General features: G+C 38.9%; 2 protein-coding genes across 2 annotated transcripts in view; both read left to right on the top strand.

The window, feature by feature from the left end:
- The window catches only part of MDGA2 (MAM domain containing glycosylphosphatidylinositol anchor 2), a 926,008-nt gene that overhangs the window by 59,401 nt on the left and 839,154 nt on the right, over positions 1–27,453 (top strand). The gene's annotated exons all lie outside the window — the stretch shown is intronic.
- Positions 1,785–19,786, top strand: LOC132346363 (thymosin beta-4-like). Its single transcript, XM_059890828.1, has one exon. The coding sequence runs from the start codon at positions 7,331–7,333 to the stop codon at positions 7,466–7,468; it is 138 nt and encodes a 45-aa protein (XP_059746811.1). The 5' UTR covers positions 1,785–7,330; the 3' UTR covers positions 7,469–19,786.

The following is a 27,453-nucleotide window of genomic DNA, read 5'->3' as shown; positions in this document are numbered from 1 at the left end:
TGTAGTCCTTTATATGATTGCCATCAGTGGCGAGTCTGGAACGCTCCAAAGCCTTCTAAGTTGTGGTAACTGCAATTTCAGCTCTAGCCTACCTGTGTTCAAAGCTGTATTATTTTGCCTTTTTTGGGTGACTTATTTTGTTTTTAAACTAACTTTGTTCATGCTCTGTGTTTAAGGGTTCTTTCTAATTTTGTGGCTGTTTAAAAGTACTAGAATAGTAATTGCAGCAAAGCAAATGAAAAGAAGAAATCCAAAGTAGATAAAATAGAATTTTGTTTTAGCTAGAGGGCTTACTTTCACCAGACTTGGAATATACATACTGCAGCAAGAAGAGTACCAGTGGAGAATTTTAGAGTCTCAAGGAAGGATGTGTAACTTTCAGGGAAGGATGAGTGGTGGAAACATACTGATAGATAACTACACATCCATGGGGGGAGGGAAGGGAGGAAGGATAGAGAGCAGAATAAGAAACTATCTTGGAGAGTGTCAGCCAAGACACTAAATGTATATTAACATATAGTGCTTCCCTGGTGGCTCATGGTAAAGAATCCACCTGCAATGCAGCAGATATGGGTTCGATCCCTAGGTCAGGAGGATCCCCTGGAGGAGGGCATGGTAGCCCACTCCAGTATTCTTGCCTGGAGAATCCCATGGACAGAGGAGCCTGGCAGGCTACAGTCCATTGGGTGCAGAGTCAGAAGTGACTGAAGCAACTGAGCACACATGCATGCATATTAATTATATATTTATAAATTCAGTGTATATTTATAAAATCAATATTATATATATATATATATATATGTAGTCTTGGTTTTTTATGAAGTCTAAGAACTGTAGTGAGCTGGTAGCTTTAGTGCAGAAATAATTTAAACTTGTAGTGGTTATTGATAGTATGCAAATTCACTTATTTCAAAAAAAGACCAATAAAATTTAAATAATCTTAGAAATGCTTTATTATTCACCTCGCTTATCAGATTATATCTACTCTCTACTGTGTAGAAAAAGATTAGATCATATGGATGCATATGAATTTAATGCCTTAAAGTCCGTCATTTAACAATGAGTTTATTCCAAAGGTGATGCCATAAAATCAGTGCTGTCTGATGATGGACGTGTTTTTTATTGTGATGTCCAGTGAGCATTCCATATATAAGCTCATACAAATGTGGAAATAAACTTCCATTGGCAGTCCATTATTTTAAAAATTGCTGTGTTGTCTTTTACAATGACTTTGGTGAAAATTTTAGAAATCAGTGGGGTTTCAGTTTTCCCATTTATGTAACAATCTCCAAAGTAAGAGAAGTCGCTGTTTGGCCCATTATGTTATACTTAAAGCAGACCCAGTAATTAGCAGGAAAAATATAGAGACAGTGTTTGAAAACTCAAACATGCCTCCAGCAAAAGGTTTCTGAGCTAAAGAAGTACTTGCTTCAAAACTACACAGGCAGGTGGGGAAAGAGGAAGCAAGAGTTTAATAGCATTATAAAATCTAGATTTTTTTTCATGTTAATTGAATATCTATAAAATAATAAATCACCTGTTATCTCAAAAATTATATGAGTAGCATAAATGACAAACAGACAGTGTTAAAATAAACCCTCTCACAGGCTAATTCAAGGTTTACTGCCAGGTACAAAGTAATCTGGACATTTTAGCAGAGATCAGATAGTACACAGATACTCACTTTGATTCTTCAGTCAAATTTAACAGTTACACTCCATCATATTTTACTGTCTGCTTCAAAACTGGAGTCAAATGTATTTTAGTTATAAGGTATAACCTTATAGGCTTATTGGTCTTATGCTGAGGTTTTAGTGATCTTGATGGCTCCTTGTCACTCTCTTATCTCTCCTCCCAGGGGAGATGCAGTGACTTTTCTGCTTGGAAAGATTGGGAGGAGGAACAGGGTCTACTCTTCAGTGTTTCCAGTCCCACTTGGGATAGTGCCAGAAAACCTACACAGGAGGCGAAAGCTCAGATCATTGCGTACGATCTTTGTGGAGCTGGTTAGTCCATGCAGTTATGGGATCAGTATCAGAAAACCCATTTGCTCACGGATATCAGCCACATTTTGCAGTTTCAGTTTTATCAGTTGTCAAGGTGAGATTTGGTTTTATTTCCCAGTTCAGAACTGAGACTGGGGAGAAGGGTGATATTGATTAGATTCCTTTGAATTCTAATAGTTTTCACCTACACTGGGAGGAAGGTGGCTGAGGGTTTGAGATTGTCCACTAGAATCACTGGAATAGCTTTTTAAAAGTGCGTTTGGCTTGCTCTGTCTCTCCTCTCTCCAACTGACCTCACTCCCCTTCAACCCCTGTAAATACCCGCACTGAGAACCCGCTTGTTGAAATACCCACTTATGATTTTGCTTAGTGTAGTCTTGCACAACCCCTATTTCATTCTCTGACTATCCCAGGCTCTATGCTATGAACGTCTTGTCTGTTAGCTCACACTAGAGTCATTCACTTTAGTGGTATCTTGGACAGTCCCTTAATGCTCGGTGTAGCCACTGATCTGGATAACTGGAATTATCCTTAAAATGTTCATGAATTTAAAATGTTCCATTATTTTTAATAAATATACATTATTATAGAGTGGTTGAAATAGTTGTTTTGGTGGGAATTAAAAGCACCATTAAATTAAATGTTATTTCATGTTCTGAATCATTTTTTTATATTACTTCAACATCTATTCCTGAGGAGGTCAAGAGAAATAAATTATATTTCCTCATCTTGTTGATGGCCATAGATGTATGAAAGAGCCAAATCCTTAATAGGTACAATCTTTTAAAAAAAATCTAAACCCCACATGTAGTGAGTACTATTATTGGCACCATTTTATAGAAGGAGGGACACGGAAGAACTAGGTCACTGTTAAGCCCTAGAAACATATGTCTTACTTAACATCTTCTGAATGTTTTGAATGAACTAGTTGATGTTTGAGATATATTTTAAAAAATTGCTATGGTTCTTGTTTAGCATTTTCTTCTTATTTTACCCAGTTAAAATGATGAACCAGTAGAGATTTAATCTGATTAGGTAGCATTTTAAACCTTGTGTACTGGAGGGTTCTAAACTAGGAATCTTGACAGGTTTTCACTTGTAGGTATTTCTGAGAATGAGTTAATTGTGAATGCATCTAATTAATATGAATTAATTAAAGAATGTTATATGAGAATTAATCCATAATTATTCCATTGGTTAGCATAATGGATATAAACATAAATAACATGAATACATGCAACAAGGTCAGTAGTTGTCTTAAATAGGCTTTCTGATCTGTAATTGAGTGGAGTGTATCTGGGGGAAAACATTGGTTTAAAAAGTGAATAACCTGTTTCTGGACAGATTTAACTTTTTTTAATGGGGAAAAGAGGTTTTAATAGGTTAAAGTTTATGAATTTTATTTATACACTTTAAAAACCTTGTATACTTTATACTATATAAAAAGTTTATATATTTTTAAATTGATATAGTTAATTTACAATCTTTTATTAGTTTTAAGTGTATAGCAAAGTGATTCATTTATGCATACACACATACACACATATATATATATTCTTTTTCAGGTTCATTTCCTTTATATGTTATTACAAAAAATTGAGTATAGTTCCTTGTGTTATACAGTAGGTCCTTATTGTTTACCTGTTTTACATATAGTAGTGTGTATATGTTAATCCCAACTCCTAATTTATCTCTCCCCCTTCTCCTCTATTCCCTTTGGTAACCATCAGTTATTTTTTTTTTTTATGTCTGTGAGTCTGTTTCTGTTTTGTAAATAAGTTCATTTGTATCATGTTTTTAGATTCAGCATTTAAGTGTTTTCCTATGAGATTTTTTTTTTTCATCTGACTTACTTCACTCAATATGATAATCTCTAGATGCATCCATGTTGCTTCAAATGGCATTATTTCATTCTTTTTTATGGCTCAGTAATCTTCCCTTGTTTAAATGTACCACATCTTCTTTATCCATTCATTAGGGTACTTCCATGTCTTAGCTATTATAAATAGTGCTGCTGTGAACACTGGGATGCATGTATGTTTTTAAATTAGAGTTTTCTTCAGATATACATCCAGGAGTGGGATTGCAAGATCATGTGGCAACTCTGTTTTTAGTTTTGTAAGGAACATCCAATTTTTTGTTGATGGGCGGGGCTGTGTTCCTTCCCTGTTGTTTGACCTGAGACCAAACTATGGTGGAGGTAATGAAGATAACTGCTACATCTTTCACAAGGAACCTCTTCCTCAAAATATGCATTCTCATCTCTTGGTGAATATCTGAAACTACATTACACAGCTCGCACATTTCTTTGCTTTAAGACTTCACTAATGGGTTAACATGCAAAAATCATTTCCTTGGGAGATATTCTAGGCGGTTTGCCATCTAATGAAAAACAAGGCTATTAGGACCCAACAGAGCTGGTACTGACTCTTGGTGGTAGCTGGCTGAGTGGCCATAGGCAAGTTAGTTTTACTCTAAGGTCCTAATTTGCTCTTCAGGAAAATAAGGTAACAGTGGTTACTTCAGAGTTGGTGTGAAAAAGAAATGAGAAAATTATAGCAATTATCACAGTAATTGGCATATTGCTATTGTTCAGTTGCTCAGTTGTGTTCTACTCTTTGCAACCCCATGGACTGCAGCATACCAGTCTTCCCTGTCCTTCACTGGAAGATGCTTAAAACTCAACATGAATGGCTGCCTGAAGCTCTTCCCTGACTCCCATTTTCTCTTATGGGAGAAAACATGGTATGAGTAGGTCTTCAAAGGATGCTGAGAAAGGAGGGTCCGCGAGGCCCAGGAGGAGGAAACCTGCAGACAAACTTGGTCCACTTTTAATATGGTCAGACTTAGATTTTAGGAATGTACTTGCCTAACAAGTCATGAACCGACCCCATATTTTAAACTGGATATGAATTTTACTTTGTATTTTTTTAGCTGAGGAAGTAGAATGTTTAAAGTATATTCCACTTTATGTGGATAATATGTTTCCTGAGCCAGAAATGTTATTTCAGCACTTATTTCAGGAAAAAAAAAAAAAAACCTTATACAGATAGCACTTAAAGGGCACAAACAGTTACAAATTACTTGGAGAAGGTTGAAGGCTTTTCAAACAGGAGCACACCCAAATAACTTTGCATGGCCAAAAGTGAAAAGTATCAGATGATAAATGCTGTATAAGATGCTTAAAGACAATTCACTTTTGGGGGTTAATGAAAGTTAAAATGCACATGCCAGTAGTTATAATCTTGGGTATCTAGAACTTTGACAAGCTTAAGAAAGTTGTAGAACCTATTTTGTGGTTGTTTTAAAGCTTATATATATAAATGTTTTCATTTTAAAGTAGAGTAAAAAATAGTTCTTTTATATCAGTGGTCTTTCCATGAGGGTGCATAACCTCTTATGTGAATTCTCTGCAGTGAGTTTTTATCCTGCACCTAGTAAATGTCAGTCTCCATTCCAGAGACAGGCATTTGATAAAACACAGGAAACAGGTACAATATAGAAACGTATAGTTTAAATATAAAATAAATGTAGTGAGTACTGTAGAAAAGTAATATTGGGGTACAGATTAGGGGAAACAATGGCACCCCACTCCAGTACTCTTGCTTGGAAAATCCCATGGACGGAGGAGGCTGTTAGGCTGCAGTCCATGGGGTCGCTAAGAGTCGGACACAATTGAGCGACTTCACTTTCACTTTTCACTTTCATGCATTGGAGGAGGAAATGGCAACCCACTCCAGTGTTCTTGCCTGGAGAATCCCAGGGACGGGGGAGCCTGGTGGGCTGCCGTCTATGGGGTTGCACAGAGTCGGACACGACTGAAGTGACTTAACATAGCATTTCTTGGATTAACTATTTATTTTGACCTTGGAAAATATTTCCACATAAGATGGCCAGAGTTTTCCCCTCTAAATGCTGCGCTCAGAATCTCCAAATAATTGTTTGTATTATAGTTCTGGGGGCTTCCCTGGTGGCTCGGACAGTCAAGAATCTGCCTGCAATGCAGGAGACCTAGGTTCGATCCCTGGGTCAAGAAGATCCCCTGGAGGAGGGCATGTCAGCCCACTCCAGTATTCTTGCCTGGAGAATCTCATGGACAGAGGAGCCTGGCGGGCTACAGTCCATGGGGTCACAAAAGGTCAGGCACAATTAAGTGATTAACACACAAATGGATTTGGCAGGGTCTAAACAGAAGTTGCGGAGAAGGCAATTGCAGCCCACTCCAGTATTCTTGCCTGGGAAATCCCATGGATGGAGGAGCCTGGTAGGCTGCAGTCCATGGGGTCGCTAAGAGTCAGACACAACTGAGCGACTTCACTTTCACTTTTCACTTTCATGCATTGGAGAAGAAAATGGCAACCCACTCCAGTGTTCTTGCCTGGAGAATCCCAGGGATGGCACAGCCTGGTGGGCTGCCGTCTATGGGGTCGCACAGAGTTGGACACGACTGAAGCAACTTAGCAGCAGCAGCAGCAGGAGCAAACAGAAGTTGATGAATCACTTGTCTTACTGCTGCGGGAAGATCAAGCTATATTAAGATGATTAATTTCTCACAGTTTTGTTCAGGAGATGGTGGGGAGGTCTTCATGAATGAACTACTAGCACCTATTAACCATTCCTGAGCCAGCATCCATGAGGAGTGGGTACAACTGTGCTGTTCAGTGATGCCTTCTCCACTGTGAGGTATAGATATTACTTGATTTTATATGGTTCACATTGAATATCTCAAGCCATTACCACTTGTGTGGTCACAAGATTGCAAAACAAGCTCATGGTGATTTTTTGGCAAGATTTTTAGCTTTTTGTATTTTTCTCCCATTGGGGGAAAACACTCAATGCTGTAAGTAGATCAGTAGTCGATCTTATCACATTATAAACACAATTTTCCCAGGGGGCTGGATAAGGCCATTTCCTATATACACAAGACCATTAACCTGTTTTAAGTAATTGAATAGCTATTGACTACTAATTTGAACATACTGAGTTAAGTTAGCTTATTAACCAGTTTTCTGAAATGCAGTCTCACATCCCTTCCGGCCTACACGGTGCAATCAAAACCACTTCGTCTGGATGTAGGGCCCTTCCTTCTGTGTCTATGTGTTCTGATATCCTTACCAACCTGTTCCTTGCAAGGATCCTTGTCCTTTCTGCCATCCTCATTTGGCTCCTTGATAAGTTGTTACTGATCAACGCTGCTACCTCTGACCCTTGCTGCCCCACCATACAATGATGTGAACCATTTCCTGGCTACAAATGTTAGTCTTAGGCTCTTGGCAGTGGCCACAGTGCAAACCAGACTTCACTTGCTCCTTCCCTTTGCAACCATGTCTGACAAACCCCATAAGGCTGAGGTAGAGAAGTTTGATAAGTTGAAATTGAAGAAAACACAAACACAAGAGAAGAATGCACTGCCTTCAAAAGAAACTATTGAACAGGAGAAGCAAGCAGGGAGTCAAAAGTAAGTCACAATACCTGCACTGCCAGAATGCAATGTACATTCCACAAGCAATGCCTTATTTTACTTCTTTTTGCTGCTAACTTTGTAAGATGCAAAGAGGTTGGATCAGCTTTAAATGACTGTGCTACCCTTTTTCACATCAAAGAAACTAGAACTACTAACAATGGGTAGGCCACTTCTCTCTCTCTCTCTCATCTGCCTGCCTGACTAAAAGGAAAGGAAAAGTTGGTGAAAGAGGAAGCTGGGTGGGACAACAGTGAACTTTAGAGTAAAAAGCAAGCTGGTCCAAGATGTCCTGTGGGCTGTGAAGTACAGTTTAGACTGCCATTTCCTTTTTGTTAAAGTGATTTTAAATACTGGAACGTGCACTTTTTAAATACACAAATAAAAAGTTTTAAAATGTAAAAAGAAAATGTTGGTCTTAAAGGGCACAGAAGAGTGTGTTAAAATTATTTTGCCTAAGCTAAGTAGTTCTGTTGATATATAGCAACTAAAATAACTGTATTCTTCTCCCACTAACAGCAGTAAAACTGAAAGTGAAAAATAAGTGGTGAACAAAGTTGGTATATCATTAGTTGTAATGTCCCCTTGTTCCATAAGCAACAGTGAAATATCTGTCTTTATAAAGATAAACATGAAGATAAAATACCTATCTTCTGGTGCTTTATTTTCTCCTTTTTCATACTCCAGTCGCTATTATCAGAGACTAAAGCTACACAGATTCAGAAACAACATATATCTGGAGACAAATGTCAAGTAATTTGTTTTCTCCTGAAATATGCATTGTAATAGAGAAATGCATGTTTATTTTCTTGGACATGTATTTCTTATAGGAAATCTTAACATTAAAAATAATTTGATTTTTGCTATTACCCAAATATCGTTAGCAAACAATAACCAGAAATTTTTGAAATTCAATTATTCTACAGTTCCTGGGCTAATTAAAATTTTGGACGATTTGGTTACACTAGTTTATGCATGTTTTAAAAAATTTCAAGCTTCCTAGTTTTACAACCTCTTCAATGCATTCTACTGTTTGTTAATAGTCTTTAAACTGAGCTTCTCCGTGGCTCAGCGGTAAAGAATCCGCCTGCAAAGCAGGAGGTGCAGGAGATGTGGGATTGATCCCTGTGTCGGAAAGATCTCCTGGAGGAGGGCATGACAACCCACTCCAGCATTCTTGCCTGGAAAATCCCATGGACAGGGGGCTTCACCTTTCAATGCAGGGGGTGTGGGTTTGATTCCTGGTTGGGGATTTAGGATCCCACATGCCTGACAGTTCAAAAAACCAAAACACAAAGCAGAAGCAATGTTATAACAAATTCAGTAAAGACTTTAACAATAATTCACATCAGAAAACATTTGGGAGGATTATAGCCCTCCAGGAGACTGGAGGGCTGCAGTCCACAGGGTTACAATGAGTTGGACATGACTGAAGCAACTTAGCATGCACACATTCACTAAGCTATTGATAAAAGTTTAAGCAATAGAGAAAACTGGTGAATTTTTTTTTTTTAAAGCAAAAACTAAAAACCAATTCTTTGTTGTTCATGGAGCGAGACATTTCAATTTTGCACAAGAAGCATGCTTTCTGACTCACAGCAGCTCTTTTTGTCCTACAAACTGTTTCTTCCCAGTGGGAAGCACATCATATCATACATCTTTATACGTGTACTGTGTGTAGTAGGAAAGGGTGGTCCCTTTTCAAAGTGGTGTGGGTGGATCTGCTTACACAGGCAAACTGCACCTGTAGTATTTCCCCAGTGAGATTGAGGCTGGAGGCTGCAATTCTGGGCTCACTCTACACAGTTAGGTCTCAATTACCTCTTCTGATGAGGAATAGCAGATATCTTGTGCCCAACATGGTGATTTCTAAAGTACATTTTTTAAAAGATATTTTTTGATGTGAATCATTTTTAAAGTCTTTACTGAATTTGTTATAATATTGCTTCTGCTTTATGTTTTGGTTTTTTGAGCTATGAGGCATGTGGGATCCTAAATCCCCAACCAGGGATCAAACCTATACCCCCTGCATTGGAAGGTGAAGTCTTAGGTGGCTCACACAGTAAAGTCTGCCTGCAATGCAGGAGACCTGGGTTCAATCCCTGGGTCGGGAAGATCCCCTGGAAAGGGAAATGGCAACCCATTCCAGTATTCTTGCCTGGGAAATCCTATGGACAGAGGAGCCTGTCAGGCTACAGTCCATGGGTCGCAAAGAATCAGACAAGGACTGAGCAACTAATACTTCTTCTAACCACTGGACCACCAGGGAAGTCCCCAAAAGTACATCTTGAACATACGGAATATGTATTTAGCATTTGGGTTAAATTAATTCCTTTCTGTTCAGTTTAGTTCAGTCACTCAGTCGTGTCCGACTCTTTGCAACCCCATGAATTGCAGCACACCAGGCCTCCCTGTCCATCACCAACTCCCAGAGTTCACTCAAACTCACGTCTATCAAGTCAGTGATGCCATCCAGCCTTCTCATCCTCTGTCATTCCCTTCTTCTCCTGCCCCCAATCCCTCCCAGCATCAGAGTCTTTTCCAATGAGTCAACTCTTTGCATAAGGTGGCCAAAGTATTGGAGTTTCAGCTTCAGCATTAGTCCTTCCAATGAACACCCAGGACTGATCTCCTTTAGAATGGACTGGTTGGATCTCCTTGCAGTCCAAGGGACTCTCAAGAGTCTTCTCCAACACCACAGTTCAAAAGCGTTAATTATTGGGCACTCAGCTTTCTTCACAGTCCAACTCTCACATCCATACATGACCACTGGAAAAACCATAGCCTTGACTAGACGGACCTTTGTTGGCAAAATAATGTCTCTGCTTTTGAATATGCTATCTAGGTTGCTCATAACTTTCCTTTCAAGGAGTAAGCGTCTTTTAATTTCATGGCTGCAATCACCATCTGCAGTGATTTTGGAGCCCCCCAAAATAAAGTCTGACACTGTTTCCACTGTTTCCCATACCATTTAAAAAGAGGTTTGTGGCAAGATCTAAATTTCCCTTTGTTTTCTGAGTCCTGGTTTTGATAGAAAAGGGAAGTGATTCCAAATTGTGTCATGTGTCAGGAAAAAGGTACATGGTATGAGTTTTTGACTGGTGAGGCAGTCAATTCTGTACTTGCTGTCTGGGTAGTTCCTTTGCCAATTCATGCTTTATGGTAACATATTCTAGGTGTTAAGGACATAGTAGTGAGCAAGAAAGGAAGGTCACTGATCTCATAAACTGCATACTTTAATTGAGAAAAATAAAAAGTAAAAGAAGAAAAATATTAAAAATTCAGTTAGTGATTTGTGCTATGAAAATTTTATAACCTTGTTAATATGTAAAAGATTAAATGGGGAGGGGGCATCATTAAATACAGTGATTGGAGGCAACCTCACTGAGAGAGCAACACAAAGAAGAGACTTTTATGGCAGTCAGGAGACAGTCATGGGCGTGAGTTGAGCATCTTTGAGAAAAACCAAGACCAAAATAAAGAAGAGAGTTGAAGGAAATGATGAGAGACAGGAAAGAAGATAGATTACTTAGATACCATATTATGAAATACACTAGTACTATGTAATCAAATAGCAATAGTGATTATTGGAACCTACTGTAAAAGCTAGTTCTTTTGGGAGGAATGCTTACTCTTCTTTGACTTGTGAGAAGGAATTTCATAAACCTGCCTCAGGATTCATGTTAAAGTTATTTTGAGGAATTCTGAGACTCATTTCTTTCACTGTAACCATTGTAAAGGCGCTCCCCAAGTGGCACAGTGGTAAAGAATCCATCTGCCAATGCAGGAGACTCAAGAGATGGGGGTTTGAATACTAGGTTGGGATGATCCCCTGGAGGAGGAAATGGCAACCCACTCTGGTATTCTTGCCTGGAAAAATTCCATGGACAAAGGAGCCTGGTGGACTACAGTCCATGGGATTGCAAAGAGTTGGACATGACTAAGCATACAAACACACACACAACGACTGTAAAGCTGATCTATGAGAACATTGGATATTACCATAATTTTGTTCCCTTGAATATTTGCTGGGCTGATTTGATGTGATTTTCCCCGTTCCTGTAAATGATGTTATTCTATCTATAATGTCTTATAGAAAAAGTTTCTAATTTCCTCTTTATCTACTAGCTGACTCATCCATCCTTGTGGGTCCATATTCTTCTCTTGTAGTTAGGACTTCCTTGTAGTTATAAGAAAAAATGTGTGTGTATGCATGCGTGTATGTGCACTTACACAAAGATACAAACACACATGTGTTACCACTGAACTCTTTTGTTTCTTATCTTTAAGCAGGAAAGTAACGATTGCCTTCATTCTCCCTCATGGAGGTTAAATAAATTGATGAGTTTATAGGTAAATGCTGTTACTCATTAAAAGTTTTGGCAATAAGGAGTTCATGATCTGAGCCACAGTCAGCTCCCAGTCTTGTTTTTCCTGACCGTATAGAGCTTCTCCATCTTTGGCTGCAAAGAATATAATCAGTCTGATTTCGGTATTGACTATCTGGTGATGTCTGTGTATAGAGTCTTCTCTTGTGTTGTTGGAAGAGGGTATTTGCTATAACCAGTGCATTCTCTTGGCAAAAATTTGTTTTGTACTCCAAGACCAAATTTGCCTGTTACTCCAGGTATCTCCTGACTTCCTACTTTTGCATTCCAGTCCCCTATGATGAAAAGGACATCTTTTTTGGATGTTAGTTCTAGAAGGTCTTGTAGGCCTTTATAGAATCATTCAGCTTCTTCAGCATTACTGGTCGAGGCATAGACTTGGATTACTGTGATAATGAATGGTTTGCATTGGAAATGAACAGAGATCATTCTGTTGTTTTTGAGATTGCATCCATGTACTGCATTTCGGACTCTTTTGTTGACTATGAGGGCTACTCCATTTCTTCTATGGGATTCTTGCCCACTGCTGCTATATAATGGTCATCTGAGTTAAATTCACCCATTCCAGTCCATCTTAGTTCTCTGATTCCTAAAATATCAGTGTTCACTCTTGCCATCTCCTGTTTGACCACTTCCAACTTATGTTGATTCATGGACCTAACATTCCAGGTTCCTATGCAGTATTGCTCTTTGCAGCATCGGACTTTACTTCTATCACCAGTCACATCCACAACTGGGTATTGTTTTTACTTTGGCTCAGTCACTTCATTCTTTCTGAAGTTATTTCTCCATTGAGCTCTAGTGGCATATTGGGCACCTACTGACCTGGGGAGTTCATCTTTTAGTGTCCTATCTCCTTGCCTTTTCATACTGTTCATGGGGTTCTCAAGGCAAGAATACTGAAGTGGTTTGCCATTCCCTTCTCCAGTGGACCATGTTTTGTCAAAACTTCCACCATGACCCTATCGTCTTGGGTGGCCCTACGTGGCATGGCTCATAATTTCATTGAGTTAGACAAGTTTGTGGTCCATGTGATCAGTTTGGTTAGTTTTCTGTGATTGTGGTTTTCATTCTGTCTGCCCTCAGAAGGATAAGGATAAGAGGCTTATGGAAGCTTCCTGACCAACTGAGGGGGAAACTGGGTCTTGTTCTGATCAGGGGGGCCATGCTCAGTAAAATTTTAAGCCAATTTTCTGTTAATGGGTGGTGCTATGTTCCCTCTCTGTTGTTTGACCTCAGGTCAAACTATGCTGAAAGTAATGAAAATAATGGAGACATCCTCAAAAGGTCCCTTGCTCCCACTGCCACACCCAGTGCCTCCAACCCTGTAGCAGGCCACCACTGACCCATGCCTCTGATGGAGACTCCTGGACACTCAGGGGCAAGTCTGGGCCAGTCTCTTGTGGGGTCACTGCTCCTTTCTCCTGGGTGCTGGTGCACACAAGGTTTTGTTTGTGCCATCCAAGAGTCTGTTTCCCAAGTCCTGTGTAAGTTCTAGTGGCTCTGTGGTGGGGTTAATGGCAATCTCCTCCAAGAGGGTTTATTGCCATACTGAGGTCTGCTGCACCCAGAGCCCCTGCCTCTGTGGCAGGCCACTGCTGACCCGTACCTCCACAGGAGACACTCAAACATGGTTCTGGCTCAGTTTCTGTGGGGTCTTTCAGTCCTGGTGCGAACAAGGTTTGTTTGAGCCCTCTGAGCATCTCTGGTGGGTATGGGATTTGATTCTAAATGCAACTTCACCCCTTCTACTGTTTTTCTGGGGCTTTTACTTTGCCCTTGGACATGGAGTATCTTTTTTTGGTGGGATCCAACATTCTCCTGTTGATGGTTGTTCAGCGGTGAGTTGTAATTTTGGAGTTCTTGCAGGAGATGAGTGAATGTCCTTCTATACCACCATCCTCCACCATCTTTTGTAGATTTGATGTGAAGGTGGTGCCAGTGTGAAGAATCCACCTGCCAACACAGGAAACATAAGACATGTGGGTTTGATCCTTGCTTTGGGAAGATCCCCTGGAGAAGGAAATGAAAACCCACACCAGAATTCTGTCCTGGACAATGCCATGGACAGAGGAGCCTAGTGGGCTATAGTCCATGGGGCTGCAAAGAGAGAGACATGACTGAGCACACACACATACACAACTTACTGCCAAAATGAGACTTAAATTGAAGAAAGTAAGGAAAACCAATAGACCATTCAGGTATGACCTAAATCAAATCCCTTACAGTTATACAGTGGAAGTGACAGTTTTGAGGGATTAGATCTGATAGACAGGGTAGCTGAAGACCTATGGACAGAGGTTTGTGATATTGTACAAGAAGCAGTGATCAAGAACATCCCCAAGAAAAAGAAATGCAAAAAGGCAAAATGGTTGTCTGAGGAGGTCTTACAAATAGCTGAGAAAAGAAGAGAAGCTAAAGGCAAAGGAGAATAGGAAAGATATATCCATCTGAATGCAGAGTTCCAAAGAGTAGTAAGGAGAGATAAGAGAGCCTTCCTCCATGATCAATGGAAAGAAATACAGGCCAACAATAGAATGGAAAAGACTAGAGATCTTTTCAAGAAAATTAGAGATTCCAAGAAATATTTCATGCCAAGATGGGCACAATAAAGGACAGAAATGGTATGGACTTAACAGAAGCAGAAGATATTAAGAAGAGGGGCAAGAATACACAGAAGAACTATACAGAAAAGATCTTCATGATGCAGATGACCATGATGGTGTGGTCATTCACCTAGAGCCAGACATCCTGGAGTGTGAAGTCAAATGGGCCTTAGGAAGCATTTCTATGAGCAAAGCTAGTGGAGGTGATGGGATTCCAGTTGAGCTATTTCAAATCCTAAAAGATGATGCTGTGAAAGGGCTGCACTCAATATGCCAGCAAATTTGGAAAACTCAGCAGTGGCCACAGGACTGGTAAAGGTCAGTTTTCATTCCAATCCCAAAGAAAGGGAATGCCAAATAATGCTCAAACTACCACACAATTGCACTCATCTCACATTCTAGCAAAGTAATGCTCAAAATTCTCCAAGCCAGGTTTCAACAGTATGTGAACCATGAACTTCCAGATGTTCAAGCTGAATTTAGAAAAGGCAGAGGAGCCAGAGATCAAATTGCCAACATCTGTTGGATCATCAAAAAAGCAAGAGAGTTCCAGAGAAACATCTATTTCTGCTTTATTGACTACGCCAAAGCCTTGGACTATGTGGATCACAACAAACTGTGGAAAATTCTTAAAGAGATGGAAATACCAGACCACCTGACCTGCCTCCTGAGGAAGTAACAGTTAGAACTGGACATGGAACAACAGACTGATTCCAAATTGGGAAAGGAGTATGTCAAGGCTGCATATTGACACCCTGCTTATTTAACTTATATGCAGAGTATATCATGCAAAATGCCGGGCTGGATGAAGCACAAGCTGGAATCAAGATTGCTGGGAGAAATATCAATAACCTCAGATATGCAGATGACACCACCCTTATGGCAGAAGGGGCTTCCCTGGTAGCTCAGATGGTAAAGCATTGGCCTACAGTGCGGGAGACCTGTGTTCAATCCCTGGGTTGGTAAGATCCCCTGGAGAAGGAAATGGCAACCCACTCCAGTACTCTTGCCTGGAAAATCCCATGGACCCAGGAGCCTGATAGGCTATAGTCCATGGGGTCACAAAGAGTTGGACACGACAGAGTGACTTCACTTCACTTATTAAGGCAGAAAGTGAAGAACTAAAGAGCCTCTTGATGAAAGTGAAAGAGGAAAGTGGAAAAGTTGGCGTAAAACTCAACACTCAGAAAACTAAAATCATGGCATCCGGTCCAATCACTTCATGGCAAATAGATTGGGAAACAATGGAAATGTTGAGAGACTCTATTTTTGGGGGCTCCAAAATCACTGCAGATGGTGACTATGGCCATGAAATTAAAAGACACTTGCTTCTTGGAAGGAAAGCTATGATCAATCTAGACAACATATTAAAAATCAGAGACATTACTTTGCCAACAAATATCTGTTTAGTAAAAGCTGTTTTTCTCAGTAGTCATGTATGGATGTGAGAATCGGACTATAAAGAACTCTGAGCCCCAAAATTGATAATTTTGCACTGTGGTGTTGGAGAAGACTCTTGAGAGTCCCTCGGAAAGTAAGGAGATCCAACCAGTCCATCCTAAAGGAAATCAGTCTTGAATATCCTTTGGAAGGACTGATGCTGAAGCTGAAAGTCTAGGACTTTGGTCACCTGATACAAAAAACTGACTCACTGGAAAAGACCCTGATGCTGGTAAAGATTGAAGGTGGGAGGAGAAGGGGATGACAGAGGATGAGATGGTTGGATGGCATCATCGACTCGATGGACATGAGTTTGGTAAGCTCTGGGAGTTGGTGATGGACAGGGAAGCCTGGTGTGCTGCAGTCCATGGGTTTGCAAAGAGTTGGACATGACTGAGTGACTGAACTGAACTGAAAATATGAACCTGAGGAAACTCTTGTTAGTGGGCACATGCCAATAGCATTGGTAGAACAAAATACTTTAAACTGTAGAGAAAAAATGAGGAAAAAAAAGTGGGATGAGAGTCAGAGTATATTTGCTGTGTTTCCCTCTATAACAAACTATCCTCCAGGTGTTTAGTAGCTTAAACACAGCTATTCATTGTTCCTGGCATATTGTGCCTGGTACAGTGGTTCTTCTGCTGGTCTTGCCTGCACTCTGTCTTACAGATGCTTTAGCAGGGGGTCACGTGGGACAGGTAGTCCTATCTTCATGTTGTCTTTCTACCTCCAGGAAGCCAGTCGAGGATTCTCTGCAGTATGATGATCTCAGGGTTACAAGAGGATGAGAAAGAGTCTTTCTTGGAAATTGCTGGGCATCATTTCCATGAAAATCACAAAACCTGCCCAGGTTCAAGAGGGATTCTGCTTCCTGAGGGAAGGAAATGCTCAGAAAGTGTGGCTATTTGTAATTTGAGAAAACTAGAGTGAGATCAAGATTCTGGAGAAAAGAGGAGCAGAGATGAGAGTAGTGATGGAAAAAGGGGAAAACGGGAGGAAGGAGGTGCATAGGAGGAGAGAAAAGTGACATCTGTAGTATCCAAGTAAAAGTTACCAGTATTCCTTTCACATTTTACTCCCATTTGACTCAAGGACTATCAATCAATTACATGCATGTTCAGCAAAGTGTTCCAAGGATTTAGAGACAATGAGTATGGAGTAGGGAAAGGAAGAGAAAGGAAAGCAGCAGAGAGAGACTGTAAGAGATGAATGGGGAAGAGGAAATAAATCCATTTATAATTAGCTCAGTCTTTGGACAAGTCAAAGCATTTTCTAACCAACATCTTGCAGAATGTAGATCTCTTATTCCTTCAGAGGAGCAACCTGACACAGGAGCATTTTCAGCATGACATCAAATAACACCCGTTTTTGAAGCAGCACTTCTTTGAGCAGTGATGATTTTATCTCCACTGTACGTAATTTGAGGATGTACTCCAGTGCTTTGGACTAATACATCACTTTGAGGAACGAGTACAGACTGATGTATTAGTTTAATAATGCATTCAAATGAAATTGAATAGTTTCATTAATGACTGGGAAAAGATTGTAAAAGCAAAATCAATTAGTGGTAAGACAGAAAAATTAGAATCCCTTTATTTAAATCATACAGATGGAAAAAGTAAAAATATTGCTTGTCTCTGTTTGCTGGCAGACAGACTGTGTTGTTGGTTAAAGAGCCATGGTCCTGTTTCTTATTGGGGTAGATTTTATGTAGGCTCATTAATCTAAGCCCCTAAATTGACCAGATGAACTTGCAAGGATAAGCAGGCTCCTGTGGCTTTGTGTGGGCAGTAATTGAATGAAAGTTCTGTATAGGCTCTATTTAATGTATGACTTATAGCTCATGTTGTTTCCTTTTTCACTGATAGCCTTAAGCTTTCAGACTTAATAAGTACCTCACTGTGGACTCCAGTGATATATATCAGAACAAAGTTCAAAAACATGCAGCATTCAATGTAACCTTCTGAATTCTTGGGCCACTTGCATCCAGTACATCATGTCATCATGTTTCATAGTCCTGTGCAAGAGAAGTCCTGAGTCCTGTGCAAGGGAAGCATGGGTGATGGGCTAGTTTTCTCCCCAAGCTCCATCTTTCGTCAGGTTTACATACTACAAACAGATGGTTACGTTTTCCTGCCTTTGGAAGCCTCGAGCAAAGAATTTAGGTGCTTATAATTTTCCCCTTTCCCCAAAGATATTCCTCTTTAAAGTCTTCTTTACTGGAAATAAGTTTTCCATAGAGATCTAGCGGTAAACTAAATATATGTAAATTTCAACCTAGTAAGAGAGGAAATATAGGTGGTCTCTTTTTCCTGCTGTTTTTAGAGGAATTGTAATTGTGTTTTACAGAGCTTCAGAACTGTGTAAACACCCTCAACAACAACAAAAAAAAAAACCAAAGTGGAATTATTCTATACTGTTTTAATGAGTGATGCATCTGTTCAAAGTTAATGCTGCTCATTCCTCTTGGCACTGTCTGATCTAAAAGCAGGCACTAATTAGTGCTTTTACTGCACTCACTCTGTGCTGAGCCTCTTGGTCTCAGCTGTCTCTTTGGATTTAGACTAACTGGTCTTCATGGTACACCTTTGTGATTGGGCCTGGCAGTTCGTTGGTTAGTTGTTTAACATTGTCATTCCATAAAAACATTAAGTTGCTGGTATAAGATGGCTCAGTGGATAAAGAATCCACCTGCAATGCAGGAGACACCAGAAATGTGGGTTCGATGCCTGGGTGGAGAAGATCCCTGGAGGAGAAAATGGCAGACAACTCCAGTATTCTTACCTGAAAAATCCTATGGACAGAGGGGCCTAAAGAGTTGCAAAGAGTCGAACGTGACTGAGCGCACACACACTTTGATAAGATTGAAGTAAAACGCATGCTACTTATTTAAAAAATAATTCTGTTTAGGTTTAAAGTAGTCATAGATTTACATAGTCCTGAGAGGAGCTTGCTTAGATTAAGTATGTAGCATCAACTGTGGCATTCCTGTTCTTTTTAAATGAGTGAATTTCCTTTAGTGCTCTTACCTAAAACAGTACATAGTATCTCCCGGAAAATGAACTTAAACCAGAACTCCAAAACTAAAAGAGAGAATATAAGTTTTGTCTTTGTATGGATTCATGAGACTTTCTTACATTTAAAAGAGAGGTCAAGTTTTACTAAAGAATATCTGTTAGTATGGACCCAGATACACACAAGCTTGCTTTCATTCCCAGAGCTACATATACGCTGGGTTAACAGATCTAAACACTATTCACTGATGGAGCTGCGTCATGACCTATGGCCTTGTCTCAGATGCCATTGAAACTGGAACAAAATATCTTTTACCCATATTTTTTAAGAACCAAATTTGAGTTTCATCTCAACTATGCATGTAATTCTGACAGAGTCTTATCTTTCTTATTTAAAAAAGAAAGAATGTTTTATTAAACCATTTAGTTGCAGTACAGTGGAAAAGGAAGTGAATAGAGTTGTTTCATCCTAGACTATTGACTAATAATAGAATATAGGTTTATATGTAAGCATCCTTTATAATTTAAGGGCCATACATAAAGCTCTTGCTCCCTGACATTTTCTAATCTTCCAGAAAAATAACTACTTTGAATCAATACACTTTTAAAAAAATTCTGTATCCAGGATGCAGAAGACTATTGGAGAAAGTCAGAAGTGTTGATTTCTAGCACAGCAGACACATAGCCTGTCACCTCAGATGGGTCCTGAGTCTTGCTCTGAAATCAAGACTGTTCCAGTCTCTCCTCGTTACTCTCTGAAGCTCTTACCAAGAACCAAGATGAAGTCGCTCAGTCGCGTCCGACTCTTTGCGACCCCATGGATTGTAGCCTACCAGGCTCCTCCGTCCATGGAATTTTCCAGGCAAGAGTACTGGAGTGGGTTGCCATTTCCTTTTCCAGGGGATCTTCCCAACCCAGGGATCGAACCTGGGTCTCCCGCATTGCAGGCAGACGCTTATCTCTGAGCCACCAGGGAAGCCCCTGAAGCTCTTACAGACCTTCAGTATTTCTTCATACCCTCTGTCTGACTCCTCAGATTTAGCTGATGGTATCAACTAGCATTTATTCTGCAGAGTAAAAGGACCTCATCAACCTATAACCTAGTTGATGCTCAAAAATATTTGTTTAATTAAATGCTTAGTGTTTCTGTTTGAGTTGATATCAACATCAAACATTCCATCAGCTTCTACTGTCTTTGGAAATCTTGTGATAACAGACTTGTAGATGCTAGACATTTTGTGGCACATTTCTCTTCATATTGCAGAAGATGCTAGCAATAACAGCATGTAAGTCTAGTATCCCTAAATTAAAATTCCTTGTTAAAGTTGTTTGTTCAGTCAGGGGAAACTTACTGGTTAACATAACTTTTCAGTGTTTGAAAATGAGTTTTATTCAGCTATCAAAAAGACACTTAAGGCTGCCTTTTAGCAACATTGATAGATTACACCAATTTAAGTGAGCTCTTTCTAGCTTTTTTTTTTTTTAATGATCTGACATGCAGACACACATTTCTGAAGTAGTTATAAGGACAAGAGTGACTGAGGCTGTTACTGTGGACCATAAGCATCCCCACCTGTGGGTTTGGGTGCATTTCTTTGGTCCCAACAGCCTGACACTCCGAGGAACCAAGACTCCTGAGAGCCCTTGAGAAGTAACACAATTCTGTTACATCCAAAAATAGTTCAGTTCAGTTCAGTTGCTCAGTGGTGTCCGACTCTTTGCGACCCCATGAATCACAGCACGCCAGGCCTCCCTGTCCATCACCAACTCCCAGAGTTCACCTAAACTCATGTATATCAAGTCGGTGATGCCATCCAGCCATCTCATCCTCTGTCGTCCCCTTCTCCTCCTGCCCCCAATCCCTCCCAGCATCAGAGTCTTTTCCAGTGAGTCAACTCTTCGCATGAGGTGGCCAAAGTATTGGAGTTTCAGCTTCAGCTTCAGCATCAGTCCTTCCAGTGAACACCCAGGACTGATCTCCGTTAGGATGGACGGGTTGGATCTCCTTGCAGTCCAAGGGACTCTCAAGAGTCTTCTCCAACACCACAGTTCAAAAGCATCAATTCTTCGGCACTCAGCCTTCTTCACAGTCCAACTCTCGCATCCATACATGACCACTGGAAAAACCATAGCCTTGACTAGACGGACCTTTGTTGGCAAAATAATGTCTCTGCTTTTGAATATGCTGTCTAGGTTGGTCATAACTTTCCTTCTAAGGAGTAAGCGTCTTTTAATTTCATGGCTACAATCACCATCTGCAGTGATTTTGGAGCCCCAAAATATAAAGTCTGACACTGTTTCCACTGTTTCCCCATCTATTTCCCATGAAGTGGTGGGACTGGATGCCATGATCTTAGTTTTCTGAACATTGAGCTTTAAGCCAACTTTTTCGCTCTCCACTTTCACTTTCATCAAGAGGCTTTTGAGTTCCTCTTCACTTTCTGCCATAAGGGTGGTGTCATCTGCATATCTGAGATTATTGATATTTCTCCCGGCAACTTGATTCCAGCTTGTGCTTCTTCCAGCCCAGCGTTTCTCATGATATACTCTGCGTATAATTTAAATAAGCAGGGTGACGATATACAGCCTTGACGTACTCCTTTTCCTGTTTGGAACCAGTCTGTTGTTCCATGTCCAGTTGTAACTGTTGCTTCCTGACCTACATATAGGTTTCTCAAGAGGCAGGTCAGGTGGTTTGGTATTCCCATCTCTTTCATGTAGTCATTAATTCAATAAGAGTTAGGTAAAGTATTAAACTATCCTCCTGAGACAATTGTACAGTATTAGAAAGGAGAAAACCTAACATAGCCATGTAGCCAATACAGCTGCAAATCAAATATATCTCCTTTCTTTGTAAATTTGAATTACATTTATTTATTCTATATGGTATAAACTGGAAACTAAATCAATTCTTATTTTCCATCTCTGATAGTGATACTACTGAGTATATTCAGAACATAAATCGGTTGTCTGCCTAAATCTGTATTATGTTCTAAATCGCTGCAGATGTGTCCTATTCTTTGCGACCCCGTGGACTGAGGCAAACAAAATCACATACTTATATAGAGCCTATTCTTTTTCATGGAGTTAAACTGATTGATGGAGTTAAATGAAAAACTCCTGACTCCTTATTCTAAGCACATGCCACTTTCTGCTACTTCTTGGAAGAAATATTGAATGCAGTAAAATTCTCAGCTGTGTGTAAGTGATTTGAGTTCCCTGTATTGCTTTTTCTTTCTGTGCCTAAGTATACATCAGTAATTATCTTAATTTGATTTGCTGCCATTTGAATAAAATAGAAAAACAAAACAAAACAGGACTTGTCTTAGTTTCCAACTGACTTCATTCTTTCCTGCTAGCAGATTTTCTGTCTAGTTACGTTTCAGATGGAATGATTTGACAGATTCCTTTTAAGTTAAAAAATCATTGACTCAATTATGGAATATCCTCCTTGTTCATAATGATACTGTGAAGCATACCAGAGGAGGACAGACATGATGTCTTTCCCAAGTGATCTTATTATCTAGTTTAGGAGATGAAATAAACTGATGGGAAACAAATAGAGAATGACATGCTGTTGGTGTTGCGTTCCAGTTTCATGATTCCTTCTAAGCTATATTCTGTCTAGGTATTAAAAATAACCCTTTCTTATAATGCAGCAATCCCCAACCTTTTTGACACTACAGAATGGTTTCATGGAAGACAATTTTTCCATGGACTGAGGAGAGGGGTTGGTTTCAGGATGAGTCAAATGCAGTAGGATTTGTGCTCCTATGAGAATCTAATCCGTCTGCTGATCGGATCAGAAGGTGGAGCTCAGGCAGTAATGCTAGCAAGGGAGCGGGTGTAAACACACAGGAAGCTTTGCTGGCCTGCTGCTCACCTTCTGCTGTGCAGCCCAGTTCCTAATAGGCCATGGACCTGTACTGGTCTGTGGCCTGGGTGTTAGGGACCCCTCTTATAATGTATTTGCAAAAGTTAATTCTCCTAGTTCATTGTTTCTGTGGAGAAAAGCACTGAACTACATTGAGGGTGAATAATCTAGAGATGATTACTGCTTTTTTCCTTTTAAATTATTGTTATCATGGTAAAATATATGTAACATACTATTTATCAGTTTAATCATTTGTAAATGTACACATTCAATGTCATTATATACATTCATTAAGTTTTATAACCATCACCACTGTGTACACTCAAAATTTTTTACCTCTCCCAACCTAAATTCTATATCCATTAAATAGTAATTCTCCCGTTTCTTTTTCTACTTTCTGTTTTAATGAATTTGTCTATTCTAGATTCTTTGTCATACAATATTTGCACTTTTCTGTCTGACTTATTTTACTAAGCATGTTTTCAAGGTCCATTCATACTATAGTATATATCAAAATTTCATTCCTTTTTTGTGGTTGGAAAATATTCTATATGTATACATCATATTTGCTTTATCCATTTCATCTGTTGATCAACACAAGTTATTAACACCTTTTTGCTATTGTGAATAACTTATGAAATTTGGTGTACAAACATCTGTTTGAGTTCTACTTTCAATTATTTTATTTTATTTTATTTTTTTTTTAATTTTATTTTATTTTTAAACTTTACATAATTGTATTAGTTTTGACAAATATCAAAATGAATCGTATACCTAGGGGTAGAATTTCTGGATCATATAGTAGTTCTATGCTTAGCTTTTTAGAAACCATAAACTATTTTCCACAGTGGCTACACCGTTTTATATTTCTACCAACAATGTATGAGGATCGTAATTTCTCAACATCATTGCCAGCACTATTTATTTATTTTATTGTAGCCTTCTTAGTAGATATGAAGTGATATCTCATTGTGGTTTTGATTTACATTTCCCTAATGACTAATGATGTTGAATGCCTCTTTGTGTGTTTATCAAAGCTTTCTTTTCCAAAATATGTACTAACACATACTTTGTGTCTAGACCTTATAGATACAGTGTTTGTTAAGCTTTATACTTGATGTCCTAGTAAATCAGTATCTGTCCTTTCCCAGGGCTAGAAGAATTATATCTGGAATGGCAAGTCTGGACCCTGTTATTATTTTATTTTAAATAAATCTTCCATATATGTAACATTCTTTTTGACTGTAATCTACTAGATTTTAAAAGAGGAAGCCATTGTAACAGCTGTTGAACCCAAGCAAGGGTATATGAAACTGTTTTAAAGTTGTTATAGTAATGATGATTAGGGAGAAGGATGTTAGCAGAGATCATTTTGATTCAAATAACTATCAACTTTTCATTTTTATATTTATAAAATATCTCTTTTGAAAGGGAACATAAAGTTATTTTTAAAAAATTAATTTCTAAGATGTAAAAATACAAGGTTAAGGGTCATAATAAATTCCAAGATATCCCAAAGGTTAATCATATTATAGTTGGAATATTTTACTGACATTATTGTTTTTAGTTCATTGAAAAGTGTTGGTGAATTTGCTAGAAAAAAAGAGAAAGTTTCATCTAGGATATTTTCCCTATTGAGTTTTACTGAAAAATAATGTTTCTTTAAAAAAAACGGCCAGACTTCTACATAGAGGTCATTTCTTGACTATGGAAACAGACAATCTTAGTCAGTCTGTGAGAAATAGTTCTAGAGAATTTGTTTATTTTGATGATTCCTTTATCTTTTCTTTAACTACCTATTAAATTTAACCTTAAAGGAAAATTTTTCATGACTTCAGCTTCTTAAAGAAAGGTCTCTTGATTGCTCGAGCACACCCATCTCTCAAAGAATAACTCAGTCTTCTACAAGAAGAAGACTTTGATGGGATTTTGAATGTGTGGCCTCGGTGTGGTGACACAGTGACTCAATAACACATTAGCACAAATGCTTTGTTTGATGTGTTAATAGTGAAAGAAAATGAAGTCACTCAGTCGTGTCCAACTCTTTGCAACCCCGTGGACTGTAGCCCACCAGGCTCCTCCGTCCATGGGATTCTCCAGGCAAGAATACTGGAGTGGGTTACCAGTGTTAATAGCTACCACATAATGAAGAGCGGGACTTTTACAGAATGTCCTTAGGCATCAAAACATATTGGTTTTGGATACAGTCTCTTGATTGGGACTTGAATCAAGACTCTGAAACCTACTAATTTTTAGAAGTTGAGAAAATTGCCTCATCTCTACAGGACTAGTTTTTCATCTGTAAAAACGGTTAAAGCAAAATACAGATATCAGAGGGGATATTCTGAAGATTAGATAAATGATCCAAGTAGCAAAATGTCTGGGAAATATTGTGTTCAGGAAGCATTAGCTGTTGATGATATTGCTTGTAATTTTTGGTAGGAAAACGAGGCATAGAGAAACGAGAGGACAGAATCTATTCCTGGGAGGAGACAGAGTGGGGAAAGTAATGCTGAAAGTGGAGATGGATGGGTAGGTGAGAAGCAAACTGCTTAATAACTGTATCATGTACCTGAATATAGGAGACATAAAAGAAAACATAACCAAGAAAATAAACCAAAAAAGATAACTTTCAAGAATGAATCAGGAATGCCTTTGGAAAATAATGGAGAGCTAATTCCTTGTGTTTTTAGGTTTCAGTTCTTAGAATGAATCAGTTGCATAATTAAAAAAAAAAATTCTCATCAAGTTCTACTTCTTGATTCCAGAATTATTAGCACCCTAGGCATTGGAGAAGGAAATGGCAACCCACTCCAGTGTTTTTGCCTGGAAAATCCCAGGGACAGCGGAGCCTGGTGGGCTGCCATCTATGCGGTCACACAGAGTTGGACATGACTGAAGCGACTTAACAGCAGCAGCAGCAGCAGCAGCAGCAGTTCCACCAGAACTTCCCTGGAGGCTCAGGCGGTAAAGTGTCTGCCTACAATGTGGGAGACCCAGGTTCAATCCCTGGGTCAGAAAGATCCCCTGGAGAAGGAAATGGCAAGCCACTCCAGTACTCTTGCCTGGAGAATCCCATGTACAGAGGAGCCTGGTGGGCAATAGTCCATGGGTTCAGAAAGAGTCTGACACACTGAGCGACTTCAGTTTCACTTTTTAGAGGCCTTTTGGGTTTCTTTTTTAACTTTTAAACAAATTTTATTGAGGTATAATTAACATACAATAAAATGCATCCATCTGAAGTGTACAGGTCAACAAGTATTGACAAAATATATGCACTTGTGTTAATACTCCTATATCAAGGTATAGAGCACTTTCACTGCCTACCCTCCCAAATTATTTGGTTTTCCTCTGCAGCGAGGTCCTCCACCTTAGCCTCAGGCAACAACTGATTAGGTTGTATTTTTGTTGTTGTTTTAGAATTTCTATAAATGGAATCATACAGGATATTCTCTTTTTTTGCATTCAATTAAAAAATTTTTATATTGCACAAAAGACACCAAGCACAAAGTTAAATGATAAACCATAGGCTGACAAAAGATATTTAGAACACACAAATTATTTTTTCTCTACTATGTAATTAATAAGAAACACCCAGATAGTCCAACAAAAATATGGCCAAAGAATTTTGACAGGCAACTCACAGAAAATGCAGATTAAAATGAAATTTTAATGTCACATTCCTCAGGAATTTCAGAAACTAAGATCTGAAAATAATAAATATTGGTAATAATGTGAAGAAACCAGAATTATCATATACTACTTGTGAATGGTAAGTCCTGGGCAAGGCCTTATAAAATTTTAAATACAGATCCTCATATATGTGTACCAGGAGTCTTGCACAGGATATTCATGGCAGCATTGTTTGTATTACCAAAAAAGAAAAAAAGGAAACTTGAACAAATAAATAGAGGCATTGATTTGATGGCTTTTAAAATTAATTAAATCTATAAGGGAGAAACTATAGTCCATGGGCTAAGTCAGTTCTATGGATGTTTATGTATGATCTGTAAGTTAAGAATGGTTTCTGTATTTTTGTTGAATGGAGGGAATATTTTAACATTTTCTTTAAATACTGGATTGGCCAAAAGTTTGAGTTTTTTGGTAAGATATTACAGAAGACACAAACAAAATTTTTGACCAATTCAGGTTTATTTCTGGATATTTTACCATTTTATAGGATATGCTTTTTAATAGTTAAATTATTTTGTTCAGCAGGGAAGTCCTATAAAGTCAGACTTGTTCTTATAGAAAAGGCATCACATCTCATGCAGACCATCAATTTCCTGGTTAGGGCTTTGAAAACTACTAAATCATACAGGAAAAATTGAGTTAAGGAACAGAGATTGCTATATGTCTACATGCCTCTGCCTAGCATGGGACCTACCTTGGCAACTCATTTCAGGTGATACACATTTAAGTTGCATGGCTGAGGATGGCTCCTTCAGGGTATAATTAATGCCTCTCATTCTATTAGGCTGTTATGCCCTCGAGTGAATTCTTCACTTGGATTCAACTCAGAACATAGTAGGATGAGTTTATGTGAGTTGCTTCTTTTTAAAATATTTCTTCGAGTACAGTCATTTCTATATGTTCCTTCAGTGCTAAGGATCAGCAGAGAAACTTGGTTGAGAGTGTCTAAAGGTTCATCTTTTGTAAATTCT

This window comes from Bos taurus, chromosome 10, assembly GCF_002263795.3.
Source record: "Bos taurus isolate L1 Dominette 01449 registration number 42190680 breed Hereford chromosome 10, ARS-UCD2.0, whole genome shotgun sequence".
NCBI classification, from domain to species: domain Eukaryota; kingdom Metazoa; phylum Chordata; class Mammalia; order Artiodactyla; family Bovidae; genus Bos; species Bos taurus.
Note: the sequence above shows the minus strand (reverse complement) of the source record. Positions and strands in the feature narration are given on the sequence as shown.